Source organism: Agelaius tricolor, unplaced genomic scaffold (assembly GCF_023055355.1).
Source record: "Agelaius tricolor isolate 1412-34295 unplaced genomic scaffold, bAgeTri1.0.p SCAF_18, whole genome shotgun sequence".
In the NCBI taxonomy this organism is placed as follows: domain Eukaryota; kingdom Metazoa; phylum Chordata; class Aves; order Passeriformes; family Icteridae; genus Agelaius; species Agelaius tricolor.
The window spans coordinates 966703-992044 of record NW_027269278.1 but is presented as its reverse complement, the minus strand read 5'-3'; the positions used below and the strand labels follow the sequence as shown (position 1 = coordinate 992044).

Below are 25342 nucleotides of genomic sequence, written 5' to 3'. Positions count from 1 at the left end.
TCCCCTCCTCAAGTGCTGCTGTATTTAGGAGCTCTCTGGGTGAGCGACTGGTAATGTGCTGCAAATAACAAAAAACCCCAAACACAACCAAACATCCCAGACATGCCGGGTTGGCAGAGGGCACAGCGAGTCTCAGCACTCCAAGTGAGAGGGGGCTGAGTCTCTGGTTTAATTATCACCTTTTTGGCAGCTCAGCCCCCAGGCTCGAAGTCAAACCGTGGTGACACCAGCCCTCCGTACAATGGAGAGCATCTCCCTCTGCGAAGGAAGTAAGACCCCACCTCCCAAAAATTCTGGAGTAGGGAAAGCTACCACCCAAGCAAAAGGTTTCCAAGAGGTGCACGCACCCAGGCTTTTACAAGGAAAACCGCTGAAAAGGGACCCTTCCTGCACCCATCCTTCTCTCTCTCACACACACACACAGACAGACAGACGGGGTTCCCAAGCCCTGGCACCCTACCGTGCTGGTTTTCATGCCACCCCCAGGTGTGAGGCACACCCACTGAGCTCAGCAATCATTTCAAAGGACTGCTGAAATTCCCTCGGACACTGACACTGTTAGATTCACCCACTGCATTACACGGACAAAATCCCACCTTGTTGTCTCCTAGATTTCACAGCAGTGAGAGCAAGGAAGGCTTGGGTTTCCAGGAGCAGCATGGCTCAGAACTCCCCGTGAGCTGCTCCTGAAGGATGCCCAGCTGAGGACTCAGGGCTGGTGCCCCAAACACCACTGATAACCCCTGGCAGCCCCAGAGCTGTTCCCCCAGCAGTGCCCAGAGACGAGAGGCTTTCAGGAAGTTCCTTCTCTGCAGTTTTGCACAAGCTTAGCTCAAAGCCAGAGGGCCAATGCTCGGAGCCTCCTCTAGACTTGCTCCACATGGCTTGGAAAATCCCAGGTGGAAGGAGGCAATACAGGAGCAGTGTTAATGTCACAGCTTTTAGCACTGCCCCTCTCCCCCTTGACGGGCACGCGCACACACACACACACACACACCTTCTAAAGGCAGGTCGGAAAACACGATGGGGAGGTGAGCACAGCACTGCCAGAGCCCACAGTTCTGGGGTGGCAGAACCTGCTCACTCACAGCAGTGAGCTTGAGTGCTCAGCCATCCCCTGCACTTTATGGGCATTATCGGGACAGATCCATCAGCAGCATCCTGATGCTCAGCATCTTGGATTTATGACAAAGCATCCTGACCACAGAGACACCTCTTGACCCAAATGCACATTCCTGCTCCTAGAGCAGGCTGTAAATCAGGGAAGCTGCATCCATAACTGCCAAGAGTCACTCAGCCTCATGCGCGTTTCCTCCAGCTTTCTGCCCTCTGAACCTGCACAATCCTCCGAGGAAAATACTTAGGAGTCATGATGGGCAGTTCAATAAAAGTGTCTGCCAGCACAGCGGAGAGGTTAATTATGTATACAGGACATCTAAGTGCATTCACGAGGCAGGGAAGTAACACAAAACCATGCAGAGGAGATGCTCCGTGGAGGGCACATCTCCCTCCAGAGGCCCCGTTCCAAAGCAGCCCTGCCCACATTTGCCCCCAGCTGCCCCCATGTGCTGGGAACACCCCATCCCTCCCGAAAACAGGCAGAAAAGGGCACGGTCCTGCATGTGTGGGTCAGGACATGCAGGCTTGGCAGAGCCCTGTGCCTGTCTGTGCCAGGCACAAGCTGCAGGAACCGAGGAAGGAAGAGAACAGCTTAAAATTTTTCTTTCCTTCCACCTTCCCTTCCAAAATTCCCTTTTTCTAACTAAGTTCAGTAATCCCCACATTGCCCTGGGAGAGCTCTCTGTCACAGGATAAACTGGAGGACACAGATGAAAGGAGTCTCTGTAGGCTGGACCAGGCAAGGCTGGGGTTACACCAGGACAGGCCTCCTCACCTGCTCCTTCCGTCACTGCCACGGCTCCTGCCAACACTGCAGCAGGGTGGCCACAGCCTGAATTAGGGTAAACCAGGTGGCTTCACCTGGAAAGATGCACATTTGCTTGACAGACATTCCTAACTGCATCTCAGAGAGCTGCACATACTTAATGAGGAGAAATATCAACTGCTTTTTAAACGAACTTTATTAAACCAAGAGAAAATTTAGGAAACTTAAGTCAAAACTGCAGGTTCCCTGGAGCAGGAAGCTATTGCTCTTCAGGAGGTCTGAATCCCCAGGCAGGTTTCAGATGTGATATCTGAGCAGATCTATGGCATCTCTTGTTATCTGCACCCACCAGGTCCAGTTCCATGGAAGCTGGGAGGGGCTGCATGTGGTAAGGGATGGGAAGGTGTTTTTACCCCTCTGTACAAAGCACAACCTGCTGCTGAAGGGCTCTGCTGGGCTTTGCTGGGAGCTCTTTTCCAGCAGTCATTTCCAGCCTCCATAGGCCAGTCCTGAATTTTCTATAAAAGCCATCTAAGAGCAGCAGCATATTTCATGTAGGCTTCAAATCAATATATAATTGTAGCAAGGTGGGAGTCACTCTTCTCCTGGGAACAAGCAACAGGATAAGAGGACAGAGACTCAGGCTTGGGGGAGATTCAGGCTGGGCATCAGGCGGAATTTGTTAAACATGGGAAGGGGCTGCCCATGGAGGTAGAGTCCCCAACCCTGGAGGTATCAAAGGAAGGCCTGGAGGTGCTCTGGGCTGGGGACAAAGTGGGCACCAGGCAGAGCTTGGACTCAGTGGTCTGGGAGGGCTTTTCCAACCTCAGTGATTCTGTGATACAGAGAGTTGTGCCACTACAGGCATTGTTTTCTTAAAAATTTGTTTAAAACCCAGGTGTAGATGATAAGTGGAGCAGGATAACAAGACTAGAAGAGTTGCTGACCTCATAGAAAGTTGTGTTTGTCCCAGATTTATTCACATTAAACAAACATGCACACTTACTGTAAGTTATCATTGCAAACAAATGCAATTTCATCCAGCCAAGATTCCAGTAGTGACACCACTTTCCATGAAGCAAGCTTAAATGGGGGAAATTTAGAACCAGAAAGGTCATTGTTTGTATGCAGGATGGCATTAGTTCTCTTCATGTCAAGTTATATTACTAAGAAAAGAGAGAAATCCATCATCAAATCAAGTGCCATCCAGAAAAAATTATCATCCAGATTTGTTCCAGCCTGTGAGTGACCAACTTCCATCCCTATGCAACAAATGCAAGGCTTGAGACTTGTCCTCCCTAGGCAAAATTCCGTATCTCTGGGTACCCAAAAGATAAGGCAAGAGAATCTCAAGAACAAAAATGTATTTAAGCAGGATCTACATTTCTTGGACCTCAAATATAGTTCTGTAACTGACATATCAAATAGACTCTATTTTGCTACTGTTAGAGCACAGGTTTTATTCTCCACCGCAAAAATACCCTCTGTCTTCTCACCTCCTCTCCAAAACCAAGCTGCAAGCCAAGGAGAAACAGCCCTTGAGGAGCAGGAGTCCCCTGAACATGATCTCAGCTGCACCCATTTGAGAGAGACAAGGCTGCACTTCTTCCTTCCTTCTTGCAGTTAAATACATCAGTATATTTGCTAAGTAGTGCTTAGAAGAAACATCACCCTCAGCTTAAGAGATGCTCAAGACCAACAAAAAATTGCACTTAGGAGATTAAATGCTGTGAGGAAAGCAGTTAAATCCAACTTGATAACTGTCAGCACAAGATGCATTCAGCAGCACCCTCTCCACCCAGACAAGACAAGGCATGACCAGGGCTCAGGGATCCCCATCAGTAATTTTAATTTACATTAAAGCTTAGGGAACTGAAATAGTCCAACAGGACACACAGCTGCAGCCACCACAAAACAGAGGACAGGAGGTCAGCAGCTTTATGGTGACACTTGCTTCCTGAGGACAGCAAGGATTAAATTAAATTATCACACAGCTTTCAAGAAGATGGTTTTCTTCCCTGGAAGGGTATGGACACCTTCCAGCCATCGGATAAGGAAACGATTCAGAGGTCAAGCTTACAAGTTGGGGCTGCAAGTGAACCTTGACTTTGCAAAGCTTAGTCTGAGAGAGAACTGGGGCTTCTTAGAAATATCCAAAGGAAACACGGCATTTCCTAAAGAGGAAACACAATAAACCTGTACATGTGTTACAGAGCTCTCTGGTGCCCTGACACAGCCAGGACATACAGTGCTCACATCCCCAGCAGAGTACCTGCGAGTCCTTATCATAAAAATAATACTATGAAGAATGTTTATTTTTTTAAATAAAATGACCATTTGCTTTATTTCAGGGCAAACACTTGAAGAATTAGGGCTGTGCTGATAAGCTTAAGTTAACTGGAGATGTTCACATATAGATAAAAGTAGTTTTGGGCAACAAAACTGCCCCAGCACTGGAGGTGAGGCTGCCCCAGCCCAGAGCAGAGCAGGACAATCCCTCCCTTGCCCCTGATGTCCCAGGGCAGGGATGTCCCTCCTAGCTCCAGGGCACTGCTGACTCAGATCCAACTGGCCATGGACCAGGGCCCCCCCAGGTCCCTTCTTGTAGCTCATCTCCAGCTTCTCAATGATGTTTGGGGTCTGAGAATGGAGGAGTGTGGTTTAGCTTCCACTTCCACTTTTAATTTCATGAGACTCTCAGCTTCTAAATTTTCAGAAAAATAATTCTATTTTTTTCCACAGGTTGTGGGGAAAAAAGCCTGATCAGATAAACGTAGAAGATTCTGATAGCCCAACCAAAATAAAAGTGGTTTTGTCATCTCATTGCTTTTAAGACCTTCGCAATCCTGCAGGCTCTGATTCCAGATTTTTGGACACTTGAGACAATTCCAGATCAGGTCTCCCTGTCCTAAGTATGGCAATGTCCAAAGCTGGTTGGCTTCAGGGTCCAGTGCATGTGTTTATTTAGATGACTTAAACTAAAAAAACCTTACAGGAAAGCGAAGACCCAGACTGCAGTTCCAAACGAGATCTGAGTGAGACCCAGCAAAAGCCATGTCAAGTTCTGCTTTTGCATGAGATGCCAAGTTGGAATGGTTTATGGCTGAGCATGTCACAGAGAGATCCACAAAACATGTGCTATTAAACCTGACACCCCACCAATCCTGCTCATGTTTATGTTGCAAATTCAGCATTCAAAAACGTAAGGTTTTACAAGCCCCTTTCAAGCAACCCGAATACTGTGCAACTCCAGGAAAAATTCTGGATAAGAATTTAACTCCAGTGAAACTTAGAGTTCTGCCCCAAATCCAAGATGCAGTTAAGTGTGGTTTTAAATATACAAGCTGAGCAGGGCAAACACCTCATGTACTGCACCAGAGTTCCAAACTGCAACCCCAGGGTGCCCCTGCCCTCTCCACACACCTCCTGGCACCTTTACAGCACCCCTGGCTGCCAGGATGGCCCTGGCATGGCAGGCACAGGAGCACTGGCACCCAAATGTCACACAGGACTGGGGCATGTGGAGGGCACTGGGCTTGGGGCTCATCCTGAAGTGTCCTTACCTCAGCCCCCAGCCCTGCAGTGAGGAACTGATTCTCCACCAGTAGCTTTTCAAAGACAGTTTTTCAAGAAAGCTTAACCTCACTCTCAGCCAAAGCCAACTGATGAAAACCTGCTCCAGGTATACAGCAAAAAGGCTTTGGAGGATCCCCTAGTGTCTCCCACCTAGGTGAGTCTCCTTCCCTACAAAGGGAGGCTCCTGCTGAAGCCTCCACAGCTCCTTCTCCCATGGGGCCAGTGGGTTTCAGGGGCCAAGAGCACATTTACAGGCCACAGTGGGCACCTTCAGTCTTTGATGCTGTCAAGAGTTTTTTTAGCCAACTTTCCTGACTAAACACACACATGCCTCAAGAAAACCCCTATTTTAAAGCTGTAATGTAAACAACTCCAAATTATTACTATCCCCTAAAGGCTACTGCTGGCAGGCATCAGTGATAAAGCTCTGCCAGAGCAGTCTGGCATCTAGCAACAATTTGTTTGTTGTCCTGCAAAAATACAGAGAGCCTTGCCATATGGTATTAGCAACTTTCTGGTAACATTAAGAAATATATTGGCTTGGAAAGCAGTTATCACACCAGCAAAAATGCTGTGTTCAGAGGCAGGTCTCTGCTGTGAGTGGCACCAGCACAGTGGTGCTGGTCAGGGCTGGGAGAGGCACTGGTGGCCAGCCTGGCCGTGCCACCTCCTGTCCCCTGTACCAATGACATGGCCCTGGCACGGCCAGGCTTTGGCTGGCACAGCTTTTGTTCAGGAGCTGGGCTGTGCCTGGGGCCCAAAGCTCAACACTGCTCGTTGGGAGTGCTGGGAGGGCCCCAGTGCTGCAGACGTGGTATCAGGGGACACATCCCCAGGAGGCACCCAAATGATCTGTCACCTGTCTGGAGCTCTGCCTCAGCCACCCAGCTGCCCACAGCCTCCTACCCTTCACCAAACAGCTTTTCTCCTCTGCTCACATTCAGCTCAGAGAATGGAGGAATAAACAAACTCATTAAAATGTTTTTACAAAAATAATGCCCCTATATGTCCCCAATACTACCATGATTTTGAGAGTGTGTGGACACCAGATCACTGAGGATCTTTGAAAGAAGGTGGGAGTGTGAAGAACCCTCCCCACGGATACCTGCTGCAGCCTGAGCACCAGCATTGACCAGACCGCCTCATCCCACAGGGGGTGTCAGGGAACTTCCCTGGAGACAGTGCTGGGGTCAGGAGATGCTCTGCTCTGCTCCCCATGCAGCAGCCACCGACCCTGGCTGTGCCCAAAAGAATGGCAGGCTCTGGCCTTCCTTTGATGGTTCAGGCTTCACACAGACCCCTGACTGCAAATGTTCTCCTAGCAGAGGATAGGACAGGGCAGTGAAGGGCAATCTCTGCAGCATCCTGCAGTTCTAGGGAGCTGGATGTGCTGTAAGGACAGGCTCAGCAAGAGCAGCTGGAGCCCACCTCAGGTAAGAGCCACCTGCTCAGCCCAGGCTGCTCCTCACTCTGGGAGACTTCAGTGACTCACCCTTGCCAGCCTTCAGCAAACACAAATGGCCTCATCTCAATGCAAATGCATGAGATAAGAGAAGCTGAGGCAGAGAGAGAAAACACAGAAGGACTCCCCAGGAGAACCAGTTAGAAGCTCAAGAGCACCTCCAAAGAGACCATCAGCTCCTCTTTGCCTCTAACAGTGAATTACTGCCAATATTCAGAGTTGTTGTGTTCTAGATGACTTGTCACAAGTGGACAAGTCACATTGTGCCTCTCCTTTGAAGAACTGCACCTTTGAGTCCTTTTCTCCTTGTGTTTGTAAAAAACCTGATATAAATAAAGAGGTTTAATATTTTTTTTAAAGACAAAAAAGTTTCTCAGAAAAGCAGCTGGCATTCTTGTTCTGAATTTTCCTATTTTCATCTCTCTCCTGATTCCACCATAGTGTGATTCCACCATAAAGCCTGGAGAAGAGAGGGCTCTAGGAAGAACTTATTGCAGCCTTTCAGTATTTAAAAAAGGTTAAAAAAACAGGGACAAACCTTTTAGCAGGACCTGATGCAGTAGAACAGGGAGTAATGGCTTTTACTAAAAGAAGATAAATTTGTACCAGATATAAAGAAGAAACTCTTTGCTTTGAGGGTACTGGCACAGGGTGCCCAGAGCAGCGGTGGCTGCCCCTGGATCCCTGGCAGTGTCCCAGGCCAGGTTGGACACTGGGCCTTGGAGCAGCCTAGGACAGTGGGAGGTGTCCCTGCCATGGCAGGGAGTGGAATGGGATGAGCTTTAAGGTCCCTTCCAACCCCCAAAATTCTGTGATTTTATAATAAAGTTCAATGGTTCACAGAAAACCTCAGGAAGACCAGAAAACTCAGGACCTACAATTTTTATGTAGCTCCAAAACACCATGGTCTAAGAAACAGATGGGCAGAAGTAAAAAGAAAGAAATCTAAATGTTTCTTGGGCCTTCTTCAAAACAACACCAAGAATCCACAAAAAACACACTCTAGTTTGTTTTCCCCAAGCGCTGCTCACCTGTAACAGAGAAGTGACTGCTGTACAACACATCCCCTGTCTCATTTTCCAAAGCATCACAGAGTGCCAGTGACTGCAGCAGCTGCTGTTATAACAGTCAGGAGCCTGCCCAAACCAGCTCTGAGCCCTTTGGCCACTGCTGCCTGTGAACACACACAGCAGCACCTGAGACAGGCAAAACCCACAAGGTTTGGGGCTCCTGAGCAGGCTCCATCAGAGGGCTCTGCTGGGAAACTCGGGTGGAGGTGCAATCATCAGAAATAAGGACACAAAGGCTGCTCTTCTTACCCCTGGGGAGTTAATCTACTTCCCTGCAACACAGCCAGCTCCAAGGTGGGGAAAAGCCCTGTCCACCTCTGGAGCTCTTGTGTTCATCACCAGTTCCAGCTGAGAACAACAACCTGCTCCTGACCGTGGCACTCTTTGTAGGTGATTATGGGATACAAAAGGGGCTAAATTCAAAGCAGGTTTTCAACTGGGGGGGATCCAAAACTGCTGAGTGAGGAGGAGAACAGAGCCAGATGGCATGTGCTGGTCTGGTTGGGGATTCTGCAGTGCAAGGCAATAGGAAACGAGCAGAAGAAAGGCCTGGGTTGGTCCCATGGCTCCTCTCCTGCCAAATGAACATAGCAGGACAACCATGGAACAATCACTTCGTGGGCTTCATTCCCCTCCACCCCCAGACTGAACTTAAATATTTGTATAAGCCCAGGCGTAACTTTTATCTCATGTTTTCCTTGGGGTTTACTGGCTGTTTAGAGCATTCAGGCTAAAAAGCATTCCCTCAAACTCTTGCCACAAAGAGAGCTGAAACCATGACACTAATTAAAACCACACTCTTTGGTATCAAGAAGACATGCTATTGTTTTCTTTTGTTGCTTATGAGGAGCTGTTAATATGGGCAACACGTCTGGAACATTTTCCTGCCCAGCGCCGCGTTCCCTCCAGCCCAGCTCGGCTGCTTTGGGAAATTGTCATAGGCTGGGCTGGGAGGGCAGCAGTATTTACGGGAACGACTTATTTATTCTTTGTAACAAAACATTTACCAGCTTAACACCATGAAAAGCACACGGGGAGGCAGGTAAAGGTTCACGCTGCCTGAAAGGTGACAAGTGAAACAAGTGACCTGCCTCAGTGCCCAATGGGCCAAATCAAGGGATGAGCCTTAAATACACACTCCATATAAATTTATGGTATGTTTGGAAAAACTGAGTGCCCAGGAACATCCTGACTTTGCCAGGATGCTCCTGGGCACTCCATTCAGAACAGGAAAGGCTGTGGGCTGCCCTGTGCCACTGCTGACCCACCTGGGGCAAGGTCTGCTGAAGGAAAAGGATTTTTCTAAGATTTTGTGCTCAATTTACCCCACCTGAGTGCTTCTAAGGTCTCCATGACTGGTATCATGACCTCATAAACATCAACAACATTATCCTTACAACATTTCTGGGGAAAATGCTCAGATCTGGGGAAAATGCTATGATCACATTTAAAGGATGGAAAATTAGGGCACAGAAAAATCTAAGGTAGGTTTGTGTCCAATGCAACCTTCAAAAGCATCCAACATGGTTTAAAACCAGTTAAAATAATTTCCCTGTCCAAGACCAAACAATGGGGTCCCATGCAGGGTGGTAACCCAAGTGGAGGAAGCAGAGACAATTGGCTGCTTTGCCCCAGCCCTCTCAGAGTGCTAATTTCCATTTCTCCCTGATTTTAAGCAGTGCCCTGGATGCCTCCTGCCTTGACAGGTAGCTCCAAAGCAGGTCAGGCACAGGGCCCTGGCTAGCAGCAAATAACCTGGTCTTAGCCTCCACAGAACATCTGATCCCCAAGGAAGCACAAGTGGAAGAGGGAGAGGTCCTCCAGGGAAGGCAGTGTCCCACTGTGACCACAACAGTAAATAATTTTTTATCAGAGGTGTCACTCCTGTGACCACAACAGTAAATAATTTTTCATCAGAGCCATTTGGTTTCTGGTTTCTGTTTGGGAGCACGGCTTTCACTGCCTTGACTAAAAACAAAACTCTGCTTCCATTTTTCACGGCCACAAAGATGCTCAATTTGAACTCCTGGTGGTGCAAAGTGAACACAGTTGAGGTTTGAAGGCTGGAATATTCTATTTGACATTTATTTTTTGGTGGCACTTCAGCTTTGCACAAGCCTCTTCCTGGTTAGCAAGCCTCCAGCCTTTCCAGCCATAAAGAAGGACTGTGTGAATTACAAAAATACTACTTCAGCACACAAGTTGGGCTGAAGGGGTGAACACACTGTAATTTGTTACATGCTTCCATTGGGAAGGCATCCCCCAATGTTCAGATTCCAGCCCTGGCTGTGCCATGCCAGTCCCTGGCTCCTGGAGGGCAGGAAGGAGCCTTCTGCTGCCCAGCACAAACCACAGCACAGTGCTCTGCTTGCGCTTCTACTCTGAATTCTTCCCAAAAGGAATTCTGGGGGAAATTCATATTTGAATGTCCCCCCAAAGAAAGACCAGATGAGGAAGGTGCTGTGGAGGTGGCCATGGCTCTGGGATGCTAAGGTGACATCTCACGTGAGGCACGACCCCGTGCACACCTGCAGCAGCACTGGAGAGCCCTGTGAGGCTGCAGGGCTCCTCTGGCAGCCTGGGGGGGCTCAGGAGAGCCCCTGGGAGAGCAAAAGCTTCCCTGCAAACCCCACATCCCCCGTCCTGCTCGTCATTTGAGGCTGACAGACGAGGCTCAAACACATCATTACAGCCTTGAGGAGGCTGCTCAAGGTAACATTCAGGTTACAGATGAATTAATAGGAAACACTTACCTTGCCCACTAGCTTGCCTTTCCTGTTCATGCAAAGGTAGAAATCTGTCTCCTTCCCTTTGATCCGGACTTGACTTCCAAAAGTGTCTGTTTCCACTAGAAGCTGGGCTTGGAAAGGAAGAAGAAAAGAAAGCATTTACCTGTGTGGTCCCATGAAGGCACAGGGTGCAGATCTCCCTAGGCACTGTCCCAGTGCCCAGCTGAACCACACCATGCCCAGGTGCTCTGCAGGGCACAGCCTCAGGCAGCACCAGGGCCGAGCTCATGGCTCGGTGCAGGACTGACACCTCTCCACTCACTCCCACACAGATACCCCAGGTTTAAAGCTGGTTTACCACAGAATAACCAACAATAAACACAATATAACCACACGTGTGGGCTCCATCTGTCACACCAACGCCACCACCACCAGCAATATTAGCTCAGTGTTAATAGAACCAGAGAATTGCTTATATTGGAAAAAACCTCTGAGATCATCAAGTCCAAAACTGTTCCTCCAGCACTGTTGAGGCCACCACTACACCCTGTCCCCAGGTATCACATCTACACGGCTTTTAAACACCTCCAGCGATGGTGATGCCACCACTGCCCTGGGCAGCCTGTTCCAATGACAACGCTCTCCTTCACGCTGCAGGAGGGTTCTTGGAGGATAAGAATGTGGATTTTATTCTCATGAAGATGAAAGATTAGCATGACAAGAAAGAAAATCCTTTCCCCACAGCCAGCAGCCTTCAAACACTGCACAGAAGTGGTTCAGCCACACACTCCAGTGCAAAACATTACAGTGACCTCCTGAAGGTCACCACAACAGCCAGCAGGGAGAAATTTGGCACTGCTTGTTCTGTCTGATGCACACCCACCCTGCACATGTCCTCCATGCCTTGTTGTGCATCCAGGAGGTCAGAAATTTCTTTCTGGCAGTCCAGACTGAGGTCTCCAGCTCTAGCTGGGAGAAATGTGGCCAATCTCAGTGTCTTGCAGGGTATTGATGCCAGAGCTGGTTTGCAGCAGGAGCCAGGGTAGAGGACAGATCTCTGCTGCATCTCCATTAACGCCCTGCTCTGCCACAGCTGTAGCTGCAGAAGGGGCCAGGCTGCCACCCAGACAAGCAGCATGCCATCATCATGATCATAATAATCATCATCATCATCATCTCAAAACCCCAGACAGATCCAAATCCAGCCTTTTATTTCATCTCTAATCTAAACACAAATTCCAGTCATGCTCAAGATTCGGATTCCAGGAATTTCCCCAGAGAGGCAGGAACAGGCAGACTGGACATTTTGGTTCAGATCCATCCCCGACATGGAGGAGGAGAAAGGAGACATGGTTGAAACACAATGCAAGAATGTGTGAGTGTCAGCAAGTGCAGCTCCACGCTCCTGCTCTGGAAATACTCACGCCTGTGAGTGCTGAGCCCCACCGTAGAAATACAGCTTTTGCCAAACTCTGGAGAATGTTTGATCTGTGCTGCAAAAAGTCACATTCTTTTTGGCATTCATATTTCAAACTTTAAAGCCCTCTAAGAGCAAATATGTTCATTGTAAGGATTTACCATGGGGATAGAAATAGGAGTTTGTTTCATTTAAACACATTAATATTTTTCCCACTTGTAAAGTCAGCTTTTGGCTTCTGCAGCAGTGCAAATATCACAGACCTTTAACTCACAAGGGCCCTAAACAATTTTCCCCTCACAGCTCAGTCACATCTGTAAGTTCAGGGGTTTCTAGTTACTAGCTGCTTACATTTATTTAGATCTATTTGTTAAACCTGTTATCACTGGGGATATTTAAATTATAACTGCCTTCTGACAGCAAGTGGGATAATGTCTGTATTACAGCAGGATATTACTTGCAATCATGCACAGATATGGATATTTATGGAAGTTTTTCAGAAACACCTCACGGGTTTAGGTACCTGACAACTGGGTGCTGTCCACTTTGTCCTTTCACCTGCCAGGTCAGTATCCAACCTGTGACCACTTCTGTGAGGAAGGGCCCTGAGCCAGAAATAACCCCTCAAAGGGAGGCTATCAAGGTGAGCCAGCCAGGAGGGGAGTGATGGCACAGGGCCAGGCCAGCTCCTCCAGGGCAGGCTGAGCAGCACGGCTGGAACCTGGTGAGTGCCCACTGCTCCAGGAAGCTTGGGGAGGCTGCTCAGGTGCAATGCAGCATTAACAGACAAGAGAACAGCAAAGGTGGGACTGTCTGCCTTTGAAGAGGTGATTCTGAAAGGGCTTCTCCTCACATGAGCAGAGGATGGAGGTCAGCCTCAGAGCGGGAGTCCAGCAGCCAGCACAAGAGCAAAGGTTGTGGAGCCAGCAAAGCCTGGTCCAGGAGCCATGGCTGACACCCAGAGCACCAAGGAGCTGCTCACAGATGTGCAGTGGCCAAACCAGCTGGGCATGAACACTGGTGTGGTGCCACCCAGCACAGGGGTCAGAGAGGGCTCCACACAGGCCAGAACAGGAGAGCACAGCTCCCTCTGAGCTGTGAGGCATTCCCTGTCCACCCCAGCCTGAGAGTAAAAAGCTGCTGAGAGTGACTCTGAACATCAGATACAGCCTCTGGCCAGCCAAAGGAGGAGCTAACACCGACAAAACCTTCCAGCATGAGAGCCGTGAGCTGCGGTCCCACGGGACAGGCAGCAGCTCCCACCCCTCTGACGCAGGTCCCCGTGGCAGCCCGTGCTCAGATGGACAAACACGGGGCACACTGGCTCATGCTCCCCACCCCCTCGCTCTGCAGCCACTATGACTAATATCCAAGCTGATTTTAATTTGAAAAATATCACCTTAAAAAGATGCCGGTTCCCTGCTGTGAAAATTAAAACCATCTGGATGGAGTGATTTCAAATAATTAATCTAGGACTCCTTTGGCACCACTACTAATTAAAATATGATACCTTCCTCCCCTTTTTTAAATAAAAAATTTAACTAAAGTTTAAAGATCTAATAAAATAATGTCATAATTTAGAACTAGATGGAAGTCACCTTTCCTGCAGGCTGCAGAGGTTACAGCAGCCTGAGATCCCTCCCAGGCAAGTGCCACAGCACAGCCTGAGCACCAGAGGATAAGCAGGCATCCAGGGAGACATTTGTGCTGGCAAACACAGCAGCATCCATCCCAGGGCCCTGAGAGACAGCCCAAACCCCCAGGGACCAACCTGCACCCCATGCCGAGGAGTGGGAACAGAGGCCAGGAGGTTCAGATGTCTGATCCCTGCTGTGACCTGAGCTGCCCTAGGACAGGCCAAGGCCTCACAGAGGTTTCCCACTTCTGCAAAATCTGAGTCTTAAGATGTAGGAAACATCTTATTTCTAGGGATCCCTGACCCCCCCTTTCTACAAGAGAGATCAGTGTAGCTCTAGGGTGGGTTATAACCTATAACCCAGGGGTCTGCAGCACCCCTGACAGCTGATGCTTCTTTGTGCAACAGGCATCTCCCTAAGTTCTCTCAGGAGCAAGGACAGGCACCTTAAATAGCAAATCTGAAATCCTCTGGGATGGATCCCAGCCCTGAAGGATGCAACCAGAGGTCCTAGGGGGTGGAGGCTGAGCCAGCACCCAGGGGCTGCTCATGTCTCCCCCTCCACTCACACACAGCAGGAGAAAAGCTCAGCCAACATATTTTACATTAATTCAAACTGGACTTGAATGCTGTCCTGTCCTGTGATAGGTATGCCATGGCACAATGGAAGTGCCAGGGAAAATCCAAGAGAATGTACAGGAGAGTTCAGGTGAAATGAGAGCCACCATGCCAGAGCAGCAGCCCCACAGCACTCTGGTGCTCAGCACCCCTGACTTCCAGCCCCATCTGTCCCTGGACACACCACACAGAGATTACAATCTTTATTTTCAAAGGCCCTGTGCTCCAATCTTCAGATCAGGTGTTATTGTTTAAATTCTTTGACAGCTAGATATTCTGATATGTTTTCCAGGGGAATAAAATAAAGAGCAAAAGAGAAAAGATGTCTTTAGAGGGTGAGATCTCCTGCTACATGTTTTGCCTTATTGGCCCATTTAACCTAAACCTTCCTGAAAACTCCCACTGGAAGAGACTGGAATTCCTCACAAGTCTAGGTGAAAAGAATTACATATGTATGTATGTATATATATATATATATGTTGAAAAGCTATCTACCAGCTAAGAAAACATGAAGTCAGGGAGATATGTGAGATATGTGAAGGTGGCAGAAAATATGCCAAATTATCTTTCAGATATTTCCTGGGAGTGGGAGGACAGGAGCCAGAAAAGCACAGGGAAAGAGAGGAGAAAGAGGGCACCCGAGAAGTGTAAGGTTTACAATCACAAAATCCTCAGGTCCAGATAAAGAAAGAGACAAAGGGGAAAACACAAGAAGGGTGCAGAAGGACTAGATACTTCAAGTCTATCCACTGGTTTGTGGTTTTTTCAGGTGAAACCCCTGCAAAGGGAGCCACAGGGAGAAAGAACAAAGCTGCTTACACTGTCCACAGGCACCTTGCAGCTGGCAAGACACTGGGGAAAAGGATCTCAGAGGGGACAAAGATTTTGTTGCTTTGGTTGCACTTCTTTTTCTGAGAAGTCAGGAGAACCTTCTCAGACTCGAAACCATTTCCAGCTAATGAAGAGGATGCACTGACACACTGAGGCTGGGAGCACAGCACCTGGGATGGAGGGCAGCTTTCCCAGTTTGTAACCCTGGAGCTGTGAACAAGGACATTCCCATCTTTCACAGTGCATAGATCACATCTGATGGGAGAGCAAAATCCACTCTGCTGAGACTGAATCTTCTCCTGAGACTCCCAGCATGGGCAACAGTGCTTAAAATAGTTGAAATCTGTTCAAACGCTGCCTACCCCTACCAAAACCACATGAATCCCTTCCACGACCACAACATAGGAGAGAATGACCCTGTCTCCACAGTCATGATGTAATGATGAGGGAGTAACACCAAAATTAGGTAAAGTCTGGAGGGTCTAATGAAGCCTGCAGGCTGTGGCCCAGTGAGGGAATCAAGGCTGCATCCCCAAGTTTTGTCTGCACGCTTGCATCGTCCTGCAAACTAAATGGTATTTAATATTTATAATCCACAGAACCCAGCTCCCTTCTCAAATATTCAGGTGCAAATTAGGAGTAACCACCCCAGTCAGTGAGGCTGGTGCTCTGACCCACATACCACTGCCCTGAGCTCATCCTGTCTCTCCTGAGCACAGCATATGCACATCAAATTATTAAACGGTATGTTCATGGGGAGGAAGACTAAGAGCAGCTCTGAGACCCAGGCTCCAGATATTGTCTGTTTTAAGCCACCATGTTTCAGGAGCCAGGAAAGTGCTCGGTGTCAGCACAGAGGCTGCCCACGGAGCAGCTCCCAGTCCTGCCCAGGGTTTGAAAGATGCTGTTACTCTAAATGAAGATTTCTTTTAAACGCTATAACTTTCACTCGGTGAAAGCACCCTAACTGTTGCTGACGTGGGGACAAAGACTTTTTGGGGTGTAAGGTCCTCAGGGCACCAACACATCCACCGAGTGCCAAGTCCTGGCAGGTTTTCCTGCCCCATTGCGGGATGGGAAGAGAAGCGGGAGCGAGGGCTCTGTGTGGACAAAGGACAGGCTGCAGGCACAACCTGCCACCGCACAACTGCCTCAGTAGCTCTCAGGAACCAGACAAGTTAAATATTTGCATGGGAGACATCTGAAGAAAATCTATAATGCAGCAAAGACCTCAAAGACATTTCCACTGCAGCAACCTGATCTTGTAAATACTTCCACACAAAGGACTTCACACACATCGGAAGTCCCTCGAGTGCTGATAAAGACCCTACAGGCCGCAGGGTCCCGCCTCTGCCAGCGGCGGCAGGGTGGGAGCACAGCCTGGGGACAGGCTTTGGGGACAGAGGGCTGTGTGCTGCCCACTGCCCACCCCGAGGGGAAAGGTGCAGGATCCCGGCACGGAGACCCCTTCCCCTCCTCGCACCTCCCTCGGGCCTCCCCTCCGCAGCAGCCACGGCAGCTTCGGCCTCCGGGCTCTGCTTTCGGGCGCTGCCGCTCCCACAGCCCCGCCTCACGCCCGGGCGGCTCCCGTCCCACATCCAGCACTCTGAGCTATCCCTCGGCGCTCCCTGGGCTCGGCTGCAGCACTCGGGGCCAAGACACGCAGGAATCTCCATGCTGGTGCCAAGCACACCAGCCCGAGTGCCCAGCTGTGCAGCTGGGCAGGCAGGACACGCTGTGCTGCAGCCAGCCCAGCCTGCACGGCCCGGGATGGTCAGCACAGAAAGCAGCACTCTCAGGCTCTTTAGTATCATTCTCCACTATTAAATATCACTCCCTATTTAAGCCTGACACACCATTCCTAGAAACATGAAATCACATAGTGGTTGGGTTTGAAGAGATTTTCAGGCTCAGCCAGTCCCAACCCCCTGGGCAGGGGCACCTTCTACTGGACCAGGTTGCCCTAAGCCCTGTACAACCTGGCCTGGACCATTACAGAGCTCTTACCTGTAGTGATGCCCACCCAAAAAATTTCCCTACCACTTCAGCAGTAGCTAACAAAACACAGCCAGGAGATGATGCTGAGCTGGTGTTCCCCAGGTATCTCCGGGACCATCTCAGGCTGATTCTGCCTCCCCACCCTGTAGAGATGTGTTGTTTATGCCAGAATGGCACTATCAAGGTAAAAAGGAGGTTCTAAAACTTACAAGTCCTCTTCCCCAGACTGCCAGGCTCCTATAGGATGACAAAGCTTCCAAACATAGTCCCTACAAACTCACTCTAGTCACCACATCTTGAGAGAAGCTTAAATGAAAATGTGCTAATTTGAGATCTTTTATTAGCCTACACATATGAAAATTGTTTGAGAGTTCAACAGATATAAGACCAGAATCAGACCAGAATAAATACCAAGGTAGGTAGGTAGGTCTAAGAGATTTTTGTCCAACTTAAATAAAACTTTAGTAAATCCCTGAATCTGTAATTCTGTGAAAAAACAAAACAAATAAACACACACAGAAACAACCCCCCCTATCGGAGCTGTAAGTACCATATTACTGGCCCAGGCTGGTACTACCCAGAGGCTGGTCATCCCTTAGCCATGTGAGAAATGAATGCAAAATACTGTCATTCTAACAGGGAGCCATTTGCACCCTTTTGTATATCTAAGAAAACAGGACTAAGCAGTGGGAATCAGACTTGACCTCTTGCAGATGTTTTATACATAATTCACCATAAGAGACACTAAAAATATTTTGGTAATTGCTTCAACGATGGTGAATAAGTTTATCTAGACAAGATTCAGTAAAAGGGAGGTGGGTAGGTTGTGTGCTTTAAAAATGCCTGGGCGGGGACAGCTGTGAACAAATTCTGCCCTGAACTTTGCCACCTGCAAACTTGCCATGACTAAGAAATAAGCCTGGAAGGAGAAACGTTCAGAATGTTAGCACAGAAATTCCTCTATCTCACCAGGGTGTCCTGCTGCCTCCAAGCACAGCTCAAGTGGACAGTATTTCTACAGAGGCAGGAAAACTGCCTGACAAGCTGCCAGGCTCTGAGTCTGGAATTACTGAAGGATGAGCCTCAAAAAAGTTCAGAAGATCTGTTATGCTTGAAAAAGCACCTAAAATGAAAAATAAAGGGCCAAACCCTGATGTCTTTGATCATTCTCATTTGAATAAACTCCTACTGACACAGTCAAGCCCAACAGACAACGACCTCAGAACCTGGCCCTGAGCTCCTTGCTGAAACGCATCCAAAGCGCTGGAGTCTCTCGGGTCTGGAAAGAGTGTCAACCTTTCCCGTCCCCGCAGAGGGTTAGAATTACTGCAAGAACAAACCCCAAGGAAGGTATTTTGACTCTCTTGTTCCCAGTCTCAGCTGGACCCAATAAAAACACTGATGTACACAAAAATAACAATAAGGAGAGAATGACCAGCCCAGGAAACCATGTGCTCTCGTGTCTCTGCAGAGCTGCTCCGTGTGTGCCCAGGAGCTCAGGAGAGAGCACAGGGACCCTGCAGCACTGCCCACCTCCCTCAGGCAGCTGCTGGAGGGCTGTTCATCCTTAGGGATGAAGTAGGAGTGATGTCAGCACCACCATCTCCTCTTTCCGAGGAGTCCCAAACACATAAATCTCTCCCACATCCCAACACCCAGATGGTTTCACCCACTCCAGCAGTCAGCCTGTACAGGCTCCACTGCTGTGTTTTTCAGTGCTCCAAAAGGGGGCTGATTGGGACAAATGTGTCAAGCATCTGCAGTACAGCTTGAATTATCAGACGTGCCCAATACACAAAGATTAAGTTCTACCAAGCAGGGTTCTTATTCTGCACCAGTAAAAGCTGAAATTAATATAATTAATTTTATGGATCAGAGTAGAAGTGTGTCTATGCATTCTCTCAAAAGGGACTCATTGTAACATTCACTTCTTTCAGCAAGTGAAAAATATGCTGAAAATAAAGTTGCAGGATGCTCTGGTGTTTTAAGTGGGATTCTTGTGGCTCTGAAACCCAAAGGAGCAAAGGCAGCAGCGCAACCTACCAGAAGTAAATGTTCTGGCACACAGGGAAAATTCCTTTCTGTTTTAAGATTTTAAGCAGGATTTGCTCTTAGACATGGTCACAAATACAGTTTCAAAGATACCTGACTTCTTAATGCCTGTGTTGCTGAAGCTCCCTTTTGCCAGATAAAAGATAACTTATTATTAAATGAAGTACAGAAAATCGTCACTCTTGGGTCAGAGGATATAAGAGAGTATGACTATTTTGGAGTAAGGGTTAAAAGACGTGGGCAAGGACTGATCTTCTTACAGTGCCTGGGGACACCTGGAACCAGCTGTACCCTGAAGAGTGCCTCAGGGGAAGGACCATGGAGAAAAGTCCTCTGCACCACCCCCTTTGGAGAGGTTTCTCCTTATAGACACAGCACAATTCTTACAACTGTTCTCAGGGCATGAGCAACAGAAATAGCGCAACGACCACCAAAAATCAGGTATCACATTAACTCTCCCTTTAACACCTTTGGTTTCACATATTTATTTTTGGCAACATTTATCACGGGACTTCTCTTAAACTGTTACCCCTAGTCCTCAGCATATGTAAGACTATATACTTCCCTTTTACTGCATTTTAATTGCATGAGAAGTTTTAAAAGTCTTTTTTTTTTCTTTCCTGAAGTCATTTGGGACAAAAGGCATCTGGCACTGGGTATTTAAATAAGACCTGTCAGAACTGTAAAATTAGTTTTACGTTTTAATAAAGGTACTTTAAAAATCTCAAATATAATTCTGCATTCAAATCATAAGTGTTTGGATTAAGAAAAGCAGATCCCATGTTAAATCTTAATATAAAAAATAAGTCAAGTACAGAATTAAGCCAGTCCTCATCTGTGGCATTATAAAGAGCAGCAAAGAGGTAATATCTCCCAATAGCTTTTTTGGGGGGACATTCTAAGTTTAGAGAAGCAGCATTGACAGCAGAAAATCTCTATTATATTATATTATTTGCTATTTATTTCAGTTTATCTAGAGACGCAGGCTACCTTTAAGCTCAGACTCAGGCCCCTGTTTCCATCCAAAATTCTCTCCTCTTTCTTATTCTCCCTGGGATGGACCATCCTGCCCTCCTCTCCCCACCCTGAAGGGCTTGGCCCCAAGGACCTGCATGGCAAAAGATCCCTGGAGGTGCAGGTGCCACATTGGCAGGGGACATTTCTGCTGTAGGTGTGCAGCCCACACCCATCCAAACTGGGATTGAAAAAGCTCACTTAGCTTGGAGAGCTCTGTGATCAGCTCTGCAATGGGCACAGAATTCACTCCAAGGACCTGCAGACATATAGACAGAGGACAAACCCAAACCTCCTTCCAACACTCACTACCCTACACCAGTGAGCACATCCCTCCTCCCCACCAGGACACCTTCTGACTCCCCTTCTGTTATCTCCTTCCAGCCTTTGAAGTGCACAGAGAATTGCCCACTCCTACACCTACACAGACCTGAATATTTTTAGGCAGCCCTTGGCCACATCTGTGTGCCAAGCCCAAGCATCGGGCTGCCCCCACCTTTGGCAAGGGAGGACAAAGCCACCTTCAAATGCCACCAAAGTGACCAAGTCTCCCCATGTTTGCCACCACCTGAATTCAGCAACCACTGCTAGGACACTCATGGCCAGCACCACCAGAACAGAGGAACCCAAGGACACACCACAGTGGTGGGACAAGAGACAGCCCCTGGCCAACAACACCTTCTCCAAGGGCTTTATAGCCCAGCACAAAGCTGCAGCCTGACCTGTGCCAGAAGGGAGCCACTTCTCCATCCAGGACCCCAAAGGAGCAAAGGAACCAGCTAACACGGACTAAGGAGCTTCAGTGCAAGCTCCTGGTGAGGAACTGCCTGACCTTTACGATCCCTTCCAAGCCATTCTTCCCTTCCTTCACTGTTCTGTGACTCTGTGGAGTGGTTTTGCAGATGCTCAGCAGGCCTGGCCCTCCTCCGAGGTCACAGTGTGGATGAAGGGAGCAAGCAGGGAAGTGTCACAGGTGCAGACAGGCTCGGGACAGCCCCCATCCCCCAGCCATGCTGTCACCTCCCTGCCGCCAGCTGCCCAACCTGGCACTTCACCACAGGTCACCTCTGGTGTGAGGAGTTAACGCTCATCCCCCAGCAGGCGCGATGAAAAGGAGACAAAAAAGCAGGATGCTGGTGAATGACAGCAGTGGGTGGCCCAGCCCTGCACACAACAGGCACAGCCAAGTGTGTCTGGCACCAGACAATGCTTGGGCTGGAGGTGTGTGGGGCGGCAGCACCAGCGCCGTTCTCACGGCGGGGCACCCGGCCATGTCGCCTCACAAATCCACTCCTCTCCTCGCTCCCAGCTCTTTCCCGAGGTTGGATTTGTTTTTTTCTGTGCTGTCCTTCCTGTTGGGACATTTGCAGCTCTGAAAAGAAAGCAGGTCAAACACCCTCAAATGGTGTATTTAGAGCTTCCCCTTGGGTTCCTGTGGCTTCCTTGCCATTTCCCCACTGCACTGGGAAGTGCAGCTGGATTTTGGGGTAGCAGCCTGACCCCTGGCTGCTTGGGGCCTGATGTCAAGTGCTGCTAATGTGTTTTGCATTTGTGCCTGGGGGCAGGAAATCTCAACTTCCAGTGCCAAGGGGTTAATTATAATTTATACAGCAAGATCTCAGGCTGCGGGAATTTTTTTCTCCAGCTAATTAAGAGGTGCAATTACCTTTGAGAATCAAAGGGATATTCTGGTACCCAGCTCTGAGAACCAGATTACAGGCACTTAGGACACAAGGACATCTTTGCTTTTCTACATGTTCTTAGTTTTTGATGTTGATCATTAACAAGAATTTGTCATATTTCTGATCCATCATCACAATGTCCTGCTGACCACACGCTGAAAACCACTGCAACAGGGTAACACAGAGCATTGCTGCTTTCCCTGTGATTACCTATCCTTCCAGCAACATGCTCAGCTGGCCTATCACCTGCTGCTCAGGACTCCAAGCAAAACTTCCTGCTTATTAATTAACAAAGCTTTATGATGACCTTCAGGTGGGCAATACCTAACAGCCCAGTCTGTGCTCAGACCACAAGCTCGGGACTACTTACTCCCAAAGCAAGCAGTGCATTGACGAATGTTGTATTAATTTAATAAAAATATTTGTCTTTATTTGTAAATATTATTATAAGTAATAATTATAACTTGATACAATAATTATAATAAGTATTGTATTAATTTAGTAATAAATATGACTAAACTGTCCCATGGCAGCCGCTCTGCATTGCCCTGTCCTACCCAGTGGTCCAGTGCAAACAGGAGGACACCATTTGCAAATCTACCCCCTCCCACAAGCTCTTCCCATCCGCTCCTTGTCCCTTGCCTTCGTGTTTGTGCAGAGGCTTAACAGTTCCAGCTCTCTCTTCTTACCACTCCCGGAGATGACTGCTGAGCCATTTGCAAGGGGCTAATGTAATTGAATATTCAGATGTGGGGAGTGGGGCTTTTGGCTGAAGACAGCAGTGAAAGGTTCTGGGGAGCTCTCAAAGTCCTGCTCTGGGGTCTCAGCAGAGTTACACATGCAACACAGGCTGCAGCCTCAGCCTGGCCGAGAGTGCACAAATAAATCCTCAGCCATTCATTGTTTTTTAGGGATGCACTGGGCCATTGCTCTCAGTGAAATGGAGTGCTTAAGTTAGAAACTGGTGCCATGCAGTTGTCAGCAGCCCACACACACTGCAGGTCTCACACACCCGCAGCAGCAGCCTCCACCCTGACCCAGAGCACAGCCAGAAGCAGAGGTGAGGCTGGCAGTGGCAGGAAGACCAACCCTTCCTCTGAAGAGGGGATTCCAAGAAGAAGCTCTGTCTGTGTTAGTTAGGAATGAAGTTCCTGCTGGCAAAGGCGACAGGGGAGCTCAGCAGCTGGTACCCAACATCAGTAACTCTCTACCATGACTCGATTACACTGTAGCAGCTTTATCAGGCTGCCCTTTGATGTGCTGACAGCAGCAAACTGCCTGTGTTGAACTTGTGGCCACTCAGGCTGAAGCACACACCCCAAACCCACACCACGTGAGGCGAGGCGTTTTGTTAAATGAGGAGGCGATAACACAGATAACACAGCTGACATCTTGGCATGGAGAGATGCCTACTGGCACTGCTCATCTCAAGGGAGCTCCAAGAAGCTCCTTTAGACCTGACAACAGACTTATCCCACAGGTATTGCCATCCTTGGAAGCCATCCTTTGGTAGGTGGCTACCAGAGAAAGGGCACATCAGTTGTCATAAGCCATTTTACAAGAACATCTACAAAACTACACAGACCTGTATCAAGCAGAGCATTTCCAATACAACCAAGTCCCCAGACAGAATAATCTATTTCTCTTTAGGAGACTAAGCAAAAATCAGGAAGGCTTTCCTCTGCAAAGGTTGAGAATAATCAGGGTAGAAGAGAGGATGGCAGTTTTTAGAACATTTATTACTCTACACAGGCAGGTATTTTGTTCCTTGTTGGTGCAGGCAAGAGGTTGGGAAAGGACCTGGCTCAGCCCTGGAAAAAGCAAGAGAGGGATTACAAAACTATGCTTGTAGTCTCAGCTTAACCCACGAACCTGCACAGCATTCAATGAAAAAGGTTGTAAATGCTTCATCAGCAACATGACCAAGCTAAAGAAAGGAAGGGCAGATCCAGAGGGAAATAAATTTACTCCAGCGTTACCTTTCCCTACAGCTTGCTATTTATTGAAGAAGCAGAAAAGCTTCAGCGTGCTTCAGGATACAAACGCTGACACGGAAATTCAGAGCCCTGAACCACCTCCAGCAGGGAAAATATACTGACCGCAGTCTCTTTGGAGGTCAAACAAAATCAATAGCCTTTCTCTCCAGTCTGTCTCTAAACTAAGCTTCTTTCAAAGACATCCAGAGAAAATGGATCATCTTTTGTTGTTGTGTGTGGTTTTGGGTTGGGCTTTTTTTTGTTTTGCTTTTTTTTAAGTGGTCAAACATTCATAGAAGCATAAGAACTCCTTCCTCCCTAAGCATACTGAAAGGATTGTATAGAAGTCAACACTGCCCATCAGTTTTACTACACAATAGATGAGTTATCCACTTCTTGGGGAGGAAACCAAGCTGGAAGCTGCTTAGTGCTTGGCGAGAGAGGAAAAAATAAATCAATGCGTTTTGCTTGATTGGGGTATGTTTAAAGCTGGTTGTCAATTAGTTCAACACAGTTTGCTGTTAGAGAGCACAACAGTTTAGCCCCAGGAGCTGAAGTTTGCTGCATTTCCTCAGATTCCTCCTGCTGAGAGACAGATATTGGATGCAGCACAGAGGAGGAGAAGGGGTGAGGCTGAAGTCACAGCCACAGAGTGGGAGCCTGACATCAGATACAGCCAGCAGGGACTGTTTTCTTCTGTTCCGAGCACACAGCACACCAGGCTTGTGTCCAGAGAGGAGCCGAGATGAGAGCTGCTTCTCACCCTGGTACACAGCACGCCTCTCCCCTCCCAGCACACATCTTCTGAGATAAACTACAGCTTACACATCCTTGTGTACCAGATGGTATCATCCGTTCCACACAAGGGGGTCACCCCAAGCTGAGCAAAAGGGCAGAAGGACCAAAGCGGGAGGATGAAAAACTTTGCCTATCTCCAGTTTTTGAAGTCATTCTTAAAAATCTCAATACAAAAATCCCAAATGGGGACAAACCACAAAAGTCACTGCCCTAGGGTCCCTCTGAATGCATCCAAAGGAAAATCAGAGAAAGGGATCACCAATGCCTTTACCTGCCAGTTCTGTTCTGACAATCAGTGTTGAAAGACACTCATTCAGGCTGAGAAGGCTCTCAAGAGGTGACCCAGCTCAACCTTCTGCTTCGAGCAGGACCACTAGAGCTGGGGACCATCACTTCTCAGCTGTGCTCCAGCTACTCTGCAACAGGTCACTCTCTGAGCAAGTGACATCCTGATCTAAGCACACCTAAGGGTGGCATTACTGTGTCGCAGGCATGGCTGGAGAGGGACAGACACATCTGCAGCTGACAAGGGTCCCAGCACCACCAGCAGGGCTGAGCACTAACCCAGCAGAGTGAGCTGCCCCCGGCCATGACCATG

General features: G+C 48.4%; 1 protein-coding gene across 2 annotated transcripts in view; it reads right to left on the bottom strand.

Moving 5' to 3' along the window:
- Positions 1-25342, bottom strand: part of FGF18 (fibroblast growth factor 18) — a 66596-nt gene that overhangs the window by 5503 nt on the left and 35751 nt on the right. For both annotated transcript variants that reach the window (XM_071442977.1, XM_071442978.1), the window contains one exon: positions 10747-10853. In XM_071442977.1, the coding sequence (XP_071299078.1) occupies positions 10747-10853 (107 nt within the window). The remainder of the gene's footprint in view (positions 1-10746; positions 10854-25342) is intronic.